This window comes from Amblyomma mixtum, chromosome 2, assembly GCF_055824585.1.
Source record: "Amblyomma mixtum isolate Tamu chromosome 2, ASM5582458v1, whole genome shotgun sequence".
Classification (NCBI taxonomy): Eukaryota; Metazoa; Arthropoda; class Arachnida; order Ixodida; family Ixodidae; genus Amblyomma; species Amblyomma mixtum.
This window is the reverse complement of record NC_143013.1, coordinates 87,493,153-87,504,523: the sequence shown is the minus strand read 5'-3', so window position 1 is coordinate 87,504,523 and position 11,371 is coordinate 87,493,153. Positions and strand designations below refer to the sequence as shown.

At 43.4% G+C, this 11,371-nt stretch overlaps 1 protein-coding gene across 4 annotated transcripts in view; it reads right to left on the bottom strand.

The window, feature by feature from the left end:
- Positions 1 to 3,880: 3,880 nt before the first annotated feature.
- Positions 3,881 to 11,371, bottom strand: part of LOC149360048 (sodium-coupled monocarboxylate transporter 2-like) — a 181,138-nt gene continuing 173,647 nt past the window's right edge. For all 4 annotated transcript variants that reach the window (XM_089572150.1, XM_089572149.1, XM_089572152.1 and 1 more), the window contains 2 exons: positions 8,958 to 9,058; positions 3,881 to 4,307 (listed from right to left, as the gene is read on the bottom strand). In XM_089572150.1, coding sequence (XP_089428276.1) covers positions 4,221 to 4,307; positions 8,958 to 9,058 — 188 coding nt within the window. In that variant the 3' untranslated portion in view covers positions 3,881 to 4,220. The remainder of the gene's footprint in view (positions 4,308 to 8,957; positions 9,059 to 11,371) is intronic.

Genomic DNA, 11,371 nt, shown 5'->3' with positions numbered 1-11,371 from the left:
TGCGTGTCATCCACGCTCGCAGTGAATGGTGAGTATAGGTCCACACTAGTGCATCTCCAAAATTGTGACAACTCTCCCCGCTTTCCAATAATCCTCCTTACCTACATGGCAAGCAACCGCGTAATACAAGCGCCATCCTTGATGCTCTCCTACTCACCTAGCTTTCGGAGGTGTAGTTCATCCCTTTTGTGCAGTGTCTTAGCCGGTGGAAGGTAGACCCGACAGGATAATCTTTAGTGCTGAAGTATGTCGTTATATCTTAGTAGTGGGGTAGCAGGTTCCACAACAACCCACGAAGACTACACGCAATGGACCCGGAGTCATTTGGCTCACACTGCAAATTCAGCGGGGAGAAGGCGGACCTGTACCATATGGTATGGGCCTACCGACTAAATCAGGCGTTCACTGTCAATAACCAGCCAACGCAGGAGGGGTGGGAGGCAGCTCTGACCAGCTCGGACGAAAGGAGTCAAAAAGAACTCATCGAAACAGCCCGGACAGCAGCCAACGCCAATAGGGTTCCAGACTGAGAGCTCCACCCGTCGCTACAGCCTCCTAAACAATTTCATTAAAATATTTTCACCCCCACCTACTCACCTACCCGCTACGCAGCAACACGAAGCGACTGCTATTGCGTAATTCTCGGTCCGACTTCGCTTCCAGACATGGTTCCAGCGCAGCAGCGCCATTCCATCGGCCCCTCAGCTAACCGTGGTGAGATTAGCGCCCGCACAGTACCACGCGTGTGTCCGCGGAACAACGGTAGCAGCAGTAATAGCTCCCGCAGAAATATGCGAGTCCTTGCCCTAATTCGATTTTTTTAGAAGAGATACGCCGAAGCGGGGGCACGTCATGACTAATCAAACTGTTTTTGCAGATTCCCTCATGACAAGCCGACTACATGCGCCAAAGGAAATTGGGTTGTCGCTGGCCCACGCGTCATGCAATGCTGCAGCAACGCTTGGGCCGGACGCAGCCGCCCTTGAGATCTTCATTCTACACGAGGCAACTTCCTCAACGCCATTCACGACATCACTTTATCAAAATTAAAACGCTTGCGCCAAATGCGTTGTGAATACCTCGCACGTATTTGAATGCGAAAGCCGAGACGTCGATTCCTAGCTGATAAGTCGTTTATTCTCAGGGTCGCATATTAATGTGCGTCATGCCGACATTACGACGTCATAAACCCTACAGACTGTCCTTGGCAGAGAAGTTTTTAAACTGCCGCAAAAGATAACCGCCATACGTGTGCACTCTCGTCGTCGGTTTTCCGTACAAGCTGCTTTAGTGCCCTACGGCAGATGTGGTGCAACTTATTAAAACGGCTGCAGCTGCGTTTCCCATGCATGTGCGAAATTTCTCAAGCGTTGGTGATGATGATGATGTCCCCGTCAGCAGCACTTATTTATTTATTTATTTATTTATTTATTTATTTATTTATTTATTTATTTATTTATTTATTTATTTATTTATTTATTTATTTATTTATTTATTTATTTATTTATTTATTTATTTATTTATTTATTTATTTTACCCTCAGGGCCTTGCAGGCATTGCAGAAAGGAGTGGGCAGAAAATATAGAACAATACAATGGAGAAAAAGGAAACGGGTACATCAAATATTAGTCCTGTGTATACAATGTTAGCTAAGACAAAAAATACATTAGTGCAGAACAAAATCGTCAGAGTTTACGCAACACCAGCCAAAGCTTTGCGAAAGTTATTTGTCAGTAATAGATACAATTTCGTCAGGAAGATCGTTCCATTCCTTAGAAGTACGGGGAACAAATGAGCGTATCGCTGTTTACAGTGTTATCGCTGTTTACGGTGCGCAAATGTGTTTCAGGAGTTTTTTGCATTGTGTACGTCTCTCTGTCCATCTTTGGTCTTCACGCTCTTTTTATCATGAACTTGAACCTACTCACCAAGCTCTCGGTATTACATTCCCACCTCAAGGACAGGTTTACCGGGCGGTTCCGTCGCAATGCTTGAAAACCTAATGTCATACCGCAGAGCGTAAGTTTTACTGGACTTGTACAGACTTAGCGGTTACGGTGATGTTATACTCTGCCTTCAAGGTGTCCCCTCTCTCTTTTTTTTAACTGCGCTCTTTCCACTTAAATGTGGAGTGCCCCTGCCAGTAATTCTTTTAGAATAAGTACTGAGCCATTGTAAAGCGGCATTGCACACTGGCGGCACAAGCTTGAACACTACAAACACCACATAGAAGTACCAGTGTATGCTTTCCGCCGCACACTCCGCACTTAACCACCTTCCTCGTCACATCTTTTAAGAGATCGCCCCACTGAAACCACACTCACTGTCAAAGCCAGCAACTTATCTCTTCTTACGTTCGGAGTGTAGGCGTACGTACGAGGAACTCTTACAGAAGGCTGCTAGAGGAAGAGTAGGAGAGGGGGGGGGGCATTTACTGTATGCATTTCTCCACCTCGTTCCCTCCACCCTCCTTAAATCCAGCCCGGCTTTGGATCTGTGCAGCTCATGCTAACCACTACTTACCAGCTGAGGCTAGTGAAAGTCACAAGGAATGTACTAACGGCGTGCCCAGAAAGTAAGGCTACATCACGCGCCATACGTTTAGCTCTAAACTTCTCTATCCCCTTCGGTTTACAGTGTTCTATCAGCACACAGCCGAGTAGCACACAGTACAAATATCTGCGCTGATCTAAATGCAGGGTGCAATCCGTTTCTCCATGGATGCAAGAAGCAGTTCACCAGCGGCAATTCCCTCTGGTGTTTATGATAATGTTAAGGGTCTGCCGAACGTAGTGAAGTAGTGCCGTGAATTCTCGGAAGGCAGAGCCGATGTTCATGGCGAAAAAAAAACTGTGAGCCCATGTGTCGACACTGAAGACCTACTACGCAAAATCTTAGATTCAATTGATTCGATTAGGTGGTTGATGATGAGGCTCGTTTTGAAGTCGATCTTTATGCGCCTGGGCTTAATAATAATTCTGTGTGTTTAGAAACTTTGGAACAGTTTCACAAGCAAACGGAAAGAACTACTGACACCTCGCTTCTGGCATGATTCAAATGGAGCACGCCCCGCACAGGCTGTACATTGCGCACTACATTGTTGACAGTTATTTTCACTCGTTTGTCTATCTGGCAGCTACTCATTAAGGACCTCACAAGAGTCTTGTTGTAGTTTTACGCAGGTGGGGTACTTCTATGACCACGGATAAAACACTCAATCTCCAAGCCAAACAATTTTTTTTTATAATGGCGGCAAATGTCTGAGGCAATGAAGGAATGCAAAACGATTGCTTTTTAGTTAGTTTCGTTTAGTAAGCATTTTATATAGCCGTGGCTGGCCTATGCGTCTTTACTTATAGTACACACCACGTATTGTAACTAAACAGATTGATAGCTATCGGGATCAGGTCCTCGGACACCGGATCTCTCGCAGCCCCTCTACTGCTGAATAAAGTGCTGTTTAAGGTGGTAGGTACCGCCGGCTTTTTTTTTTTTTTTGACGCAGTGCGAAGGTTTGGGCAAACTGTATTGCAAATTAGGAACTTTACTTTCGTCGTCATATTAGTACTGCCTGAATTCCGTCTCTTCTGAGGCATCCTACTACTCGCACCTTAGACTAGTGCATTTTCAAATGCTTGTCTTTCAATGGGTATAGGCGTGAATTCTGCCAAACTGTGTCTTTGTATGTGTTGTAAAAAAAGGACGGGGAAAAATTTTAATCTGGATTGGCCGTTCCTTCCTCAGGCAGCCATTATGCGAATTCTTTAATTAGTGTATGAACCCGCACATTCCCTCAGAAAGAAGTTTGTCCATGCATACACCTAAACGAGGCATTAAATGCGATTCTCGTAAATTAAGTCAGATCAGTCCGCGAAGGCAGTTGATGGAATGCAAACATCTCTTTATTTACAACATAGTTGCTCCTACCACCTCCACTGACACCTGGTAGGAACCGAATGGAAAACATGACGGTGATAAGAACGTTGAGCATGGCATCAAGAGTGAAATATCGTCGCAAATCGTGCATTGGCGACAGTGGCTCGAGGGCGTTAGCAGGCACGAGATGAAGATTTTCTCCAGTCCAGCTTTGACTTGCTGTCAGCCGCATATTCAAATGCATAATACAGTTCATACGACAATGCTGCACATCACTAGAGCTCTTTGATGCTTCTGCCCGCTGTATTGACTCCGACTGCGTCCTAAACACACTCTTGAATCCTTCATATCGTTGTTTCAGGCTTCTGCTCATCCACTATGTGCAAAAGAGCAGCAGTAGTTGGATCTCGCTCTTTCAGCTTCTCTCCAATCTGGAATAAGAGAACGTTGATCCGTAATGAACAAAAGTTGCGATAACTCGCGCCCATGGCAGCGCGATATGCAATGTTGGATCCAGAAAGGATAGCAGCGACCGATAACTAAATTTATATTATTGATGTTATTTACGCCAAATTTACACGCTGGCTGTGAGAAACGCCGTAATACGAGATTCTGCAATCATTTCGTGCGCGTCGGAACCTTAGTTCGCTCAGATATGAAGACGGAATGGGGTTTCTGCATCCCCTCCATTGAAGTTGGCCAGCCCTGCAGGCAGTGAAACCTATCAATGCGTGCTTAGAAACCAGACGGCATGCATGCCGAGGCAATTAATACCCGTGCCCCGTCTGATCTGACATGCAAGACCACTTTAGAAGCAAGTCCACTTGATAACAGGTCTTGTAACCAATATGGGAGCAAAGATCTCTCTGCAGCGCCAAGGACAAGTGTCCACCGCCAATGTATTGTAGATAAGTACGTGACAAGCAGAACAGCGGTATGACGCCAGCTCAGCTGTGAGGACAGAATGATGACACCAGTATTCAGTTGTTTTTTTTTTCATTACGAATAGAAGAACAAAATAATAGCTGCTATTTTTATGCGCACGGCCAACTACTTTTTCTTGCGGCAGCGTCTGCTATGTTTCAAGCGTATTCTTTATACGGTATCCCACATACCTGGCGCGCATATCCTGGCACTCAACGCATTGCACCAACCGCGAAAATCGTATTTTTCCAGTCGCTAATCTCTTGGACAACTTCCACAGCGCTCTCAAAAGCTGGGGGTTGAGAGGGGCCGTGGCGTCTTTGGTGGAACTTTTTTTTTCCTCCGAGGATGACGGTAGCCCTGACGTAATTTCTTTTTCGAGAAGATGGCGACATCCCTGATGTAAATTTCTTTTCCGATAGGATGGCAACATCCCTGGCGTAATTTGTTTCGAGAGGATGGCGACAGCCCTGGCGTAATTTCTTTTTCGAGAGGGTGGCGAAAGCCCTAGCGTAACTTCTTTTTCGATAAACACTAATTGCTCGTCATTCATACCATAACTCTCGGATAACTAGACATAGACCTACATGCCAACCACTGGTCTCATTTCGCTTGTCTACCTTGCTGCGAACTCTTTCTTCAAACTACGGAAAAAGTGGGTTGTAAGTGAGTAAGAATTAAAAATTGTCTCAGCATAAGCGCTGACTTTTAATACCCTGTAGTCGGCGGCGCACATCGATCTCCAGGTAGTTCTTGGTGAGGCGTGGAGCTCCCAAAACGATATATGCTCGACTTGTGGCACCAATGCCTGGTTCTCAAAGACGAGGTCTGTGCAAGTATTTCGCGAGGTTGTCACAGCCGTGGAAGGCGTTACGAGTGAGAGGAACGGGATGTCCTGCCGCATAAGTGGTTAATGGTTGATCGCGCGAGGGTTCGCGCTCACCGTTGTCAGCGCTAACGAATGCAGCCCACATTTCTCTCTCATCACCCCTCGTACCTATGAGCGCGATACAGGCGTCCACTGACCGAGGCAGCCAGTTATGCGCACTTCCTTTCCTTAAAATGATCGGAGCGTAAACCTTGTCAGCGCCGTTGTAACGTGAAAGGTTTTTTTTATTTTTTGCGCGAGTTATGGTTTAAGGCCAGTAAAAGCTACTTCACGTAAACGGTACCTTGTTGCAGCTGTTTTTCAAAGCGATCTACAAGTTTTTCATCGAATCCTTGCTCCTCAAGACAGAAATAAAAAGTTAGCTAATTAGGCTTAAACAATTAATTACCTTTAAAGAATGAAAAATACTACTACAGACTAGGCCATGCGACTCTAAACGTCTGTCAGCTTGTTTCACGCGGCTAGGACATCGTGTTGTTTATAAGCTTGGTTACATTTAGCTGGGAAACTTGGTATACCGTGTTTTTAGATTCCGATAAAGCATTTGGTTAATTTAGATTTCTAACATTCCTGCAGTGTTTCTTTATCCAGGGCGCGAAAGAAGAAGACATAGCTGCCCGTTATGTACAAGGAGACCAGCTGGAATACTACGAACAATCTTTTTTAAGCACCCGTTCTCAGTAGTTTACCACTTAAGAAACGTTCAAGGGCGGACGGCAGACTGATAGTATAGTCAACTTGTCCAGCCAAAATTCACAGCTCCGTTCAAAGAGTTTTGTAAAAACCTCAAGCCTAATGGCATGATCACAAATTTCTTTTATTCGCTTCTGCCTTTTACGAAGAAATACTTTAAAATGTACACGCAGAATTTAGCAATTTGCTCGAGACAAGATGGGCTCTCTTTTAAACAAAATAATAGTCATTGCTTTTTTGTGCTTTTTCGTAATAAATGTTTCATCACAGGCTGTAAGCTTTTCGTGCTCCCTGACAAAAGAAATTTACTAATAAATAAAATTACCTGCGTACAAACGTATTTTTCATTACGTTTGTGCATCGTGTATGAAATCAATTCTCAGCAGAAAACATCGTTTAAAGCCTTTGCCACAGCGCAGCAAAGGTTCCTTGAGTGCAAATGACAGCGTTTTCAGAAAATGCCGTTTTAATTTGGGTCACGCCATCAAAATCCTAGAATGTGCGTTTCGCGTAGTGTTCATCACCATACCAGTTATACTGCTTTCGAAACCATTCTTCGTAATACCTTTTACAGTCGTCGACTATGAGACGTCCTTCTGCATATCAGTCTGTACTCATCAACTAAATGACTAATAAATCCTGATTCTGTTTCCGATACTCGAGTGTTGTCTATGTGGCACAGCACATCACAAAACACAGCTCGTGTAACACATTGACTTCCAGAGAGCCCACAGTCCATTCACAGGCTGGCACAAATGTGAGCAATCGATGCCTTCGCAATGTATTTATAAAGCACAAAACAGCTCCGAGCGTTTTTTAGCTCAAAAATCGAAATTCAACGCGGCTGATGGCAGTCCAATACTGGCAAACAGCACCATGCACTTGAAACGCAAATTAAACAAATGCAAAAACTATTTGAACATGTTGGGCGAAATTAATCGGGTAAAGAACACGTTCTCCTCGTTTTTTGTTTGTTTTAAAGACAAAAACCGCCGCAAAAATTATGCCTCTCAGAAGCCGGCCTGACAAAGAGCGGAAAGGCATGCTTCACGTTATATTAAACGTGTTTCAGAGCTCGTACGACTGCGCTGTTTGAAGAATATGTTCTTCAGGAATCCTAGTATTTTAAAAGAAAGATCCCTTAATCACATTTTTGTGAATATTACCGACCATTTATTTATTCATAATGCGCTGAGCTTGGCGGTATTTGTTCGTTTTCCACCCCAGTGATGTCATCACTGTGTTCTCGTGGAACAAAGGAAACTATTGCCACATAGTTTGGGCTACCACATCCAAAACAAATCTACAGAAAATTCTAATTCTCCAAAAGAAAGCTATTAGGATTATCGAAGGTGCCAGTTTTACTGCCCATACGGCTGAATTGTTTATTAAGTATGAAGTAATTCGTGTAAATATTTTTTTTCAGTACCGCCTATTATACTATCTCAAATTTTCTTCACCATCAATATGTAATTTTTTGCTTAATATCGCAATGTTAAAGCCCATTGAAAAGTATGTTCAAACCCGATCAACTGCAAAATGGACACTTCCACGCACTAGAACTAATTATGGTAAACAAGCCCTTAATTTTCTTATACCTAATGTTCTAAACAGCTACGAATCTAACCAGCTTAGCATGTATAACCTCCGACCACATGATTTAAAAGTGTACTTTGTAAATAATATTCCATAACTTCTTATCATATATTGTAGTTTGTGTATTTATCGGTGTCCTTTTCCCATTTGTCATCAACCCAGCAGTGTGTGTAACTTTCAAATGCATCTTGTTCAGTTTTAATTGTTTTTTTTTCTAGTTTCAAACTACATCTCTGTGTAGCAATTCGTTCAATTGTAATTATTAATTCTTTCTATAGTGTGCTCGTATGCGACCTGCCACCGTTGTATGAATGTGTTTATCTTATTTATTATTTTGTAATGGCTCTTAGATGAGCCACAGGCATTTTCAAGCTATTTTCTTTAGCTTTTGGCCTGTGGCTCATTCTAAAGAATGTGCACATTTTTGAAATAAAGTTTGGATTCAAAAGTGTGTTTTAGGAATCTTGACAAATTGACTGTAATGAGCTGTGGCGCAAATATGTCCTACACTTCGACAATAATGGCAACTATATGCAAAGGCGCAAGAAATACCTATGATGTCTTTCGCCACCGCTTACAAATGCGGTAGCCAAAACTATATCCCCTCCGAAAGCACCCTTAGAAATCCTTTTTAAGTTGTACAATAAGATACGTTTGTTAAGCTCGAGGATAAGCGACGAGTGCCACTTGGACATTTATAGGAACTGTAATGGAGAAGGCATACGCCTGTTTTTCATGTGAAAATGTTGGTTACCTCAAACAGTAATCAATAACAAATAACGTAAAAATGAATGAACGAACTATCCGAGTGACAGTTTTTATTGTTATCAGTTATTTCTTTATCTCTTTCGCAGTTTTTCTTCCCTGCAATGTTAATCGCGAACTGCACATATTTCCTAATTTGGAAAGGGTCCTCAGTAAACAACCCTCAAAGAATAGCAGAAAAAACTCGAAGAAAATCCAAAATAATTGAACATACCAAATCTTTCTCATCATATTGTGCGAGCCCCAGCTTTCGCCAGAAGTGAACAAACCACCTGCTGATTTGCGTGGGTTCTGCATTCCGCTGCTTGTGCTCGCCTGTAATGGGAGGTATTAAACGAAAACACAAGGCGTTAATACGAACCTTCGCATCAGCATCTTTCAAAACAATACAAAATGTGTGTCGTTATAGCGCAGCCCGCAGGAATGCGGAAAACATTGCCGGCTTCCTTCAGCCCAGGCTACTACACGAGTGTTCGATCCAGCGTGACTATCAATTTTTCTTCATGACAGCCGTGCATGATCACTAGTGCGAGACTTCTGAAAACTCTTGAATTTCATTTTGAACCGAAGCTTCCTTTCATAGTGTTGAGATTACGTGTCGCCAACTCACAACTACACCAAGGGCTACTCTCGAAATTTGTTCCAGCCATTCTGGGGGAAACAATGTACAGTTATGCGATTTATGAGCGTGAACCCGAAACTTCGTGTTGCTATGTTCAAATAGCGCAGTCTAGCGTGAGCTGTGAGCGACGTCATAAGTGGAACTCGCGCAACGAAAACTATTCAACGAATGGCCGCACCCCTTTCCGGGTTGCGAACTGTTGGCTCGCCTCGCATTGCGATCCGCTGCTTTTCCTTCGAACACGAGTCGATATTCGTTAAAAAATACGTCAGTCGATTCGGGTAATTAGACCAATTTTCTAGTGAAGCAGCGCAACGGCACAAGGCCAACGGAAGAAGAGGACAAACACAGCGCTGAACTGACAACAAATGTTTATTCCGGATGCAATCAGCATATATATACATCAGCACCTTTGAAAAAACAACAAAAGAAAGAGATAGGAGCGGAAGGTATCATCCCAGTCACTATGCGCATGCAGCTGTATCGCGTGTACATCGGTCATATGACATCAGATAGTTGTGCTCTTTCAACGAAATGGCTACGGAAGGTGTGCTGATACAATTCTCACCCAGCTTCATGATTTCAGATGCCTCGATTATCTCTCTAGTAAGTTTATCTTTGTGTTTGGTAACTACATGGCTGTTTTTGAATTTCGGAAAACAGGAACAATCCCGACAGTGAATACCTATGTGGCGGGCCGCATTCTTAACGTTGTTTCCATGCTCTCTAAATCTTTCATTTAGACAACGGCCCGTTTGGCCGATGTATGAAGCGCCACACGTCAGCGGGACTGAATACACCACGTTATCTTGGCATGGCACGTACTTCGTCCTGTGGTTTTTCTTGCAGTCACGACCAGATTCTGATCTTTTATCCTGGCCGTTCACCCTCGCACACAAGCCACTGAGTCTCACAGGCGCTGAAAAAACAACATCAACTCCAGCCTTTTTACCTATTCTTTTGAGATTGTGGGACAAGACATGGACATAGGGTATAATTGCCAGATTTCTTTGTTTAGAAAGAGGAGCAGCGTTGCCCCCCTTTAGCTTTTTCAAAATCCCTTCTGCTACTGAGGCCAGAATATGAAGGGGGTATTTTGCATCGGTTAGTCTTTCAACCTGATTGAAGAAACTGTGCTTTATCTTGTGTGGACAGGATTTTTTCATGGCATTTTGAAAACATGACGCCACAATGCCTCTTTTCACGAGCTTCGAATGGGCTGAGCTATAAGGAAGTAAGGGCTTTTTGCTTCTAGGTTCAAAAGCCCAGCATACATGGAAATCATTGAAATATAAGGTCAAATCAAGGAACTTAATGCGATCGTTCACAGCCACTTCATGTGTAATTTCCAGCGGAGAAAACACTTCCGAGAACATCGCGCACAGGTCATTCACTTCCGAAGCGAACCTAGCCGGGTCACAATCTAGCAAAATAAGGTAATCATCTACATATCTGAACACTCTGGAAACTGTAGAGTTCATCAGCGATTGTTCGAGTGCCCTGTCAAGCTTAGCTAGAAAGATGTCACTAAGCAAAGGAGCGATACAAGATCCTATGCAGATCCCATTCTTTTGAATAAAAACAGTGCCTTCCCATTCTGCATAGGTTGACTGAAGGTACACTTGCAGCAGGTCTAAAAAGCTCTCTGCAGAAATGCCACAGGCATTCTGAAATGCTATCGCTCCGTAGTCGTCAATTGCTTCACTAACGCACTTTAACAGCTTGTCATGAGGGATGGAATAATACAGGTTTTTTACGTCAATGGAAAATGCGCGTAATGACTTGGTCTGGTTAGTTTTTAAAAATTCAATCACTTCGTCCGACTTCTTTACCTGATAAGGGTCGTCAATAGTTAGGTGAGCTAGGTTACTTTGTAAAAACTTGCCCAGGCTCTTCTGCCACGTGTCCTTCTCAGAAACGATCACCCGTAAAGGCACGTCTACTTTGTGCGTTTTCGCGCTAAAAAACATGTCGAGGCTCCATCTTTTACATTTGTCAATAGAGGT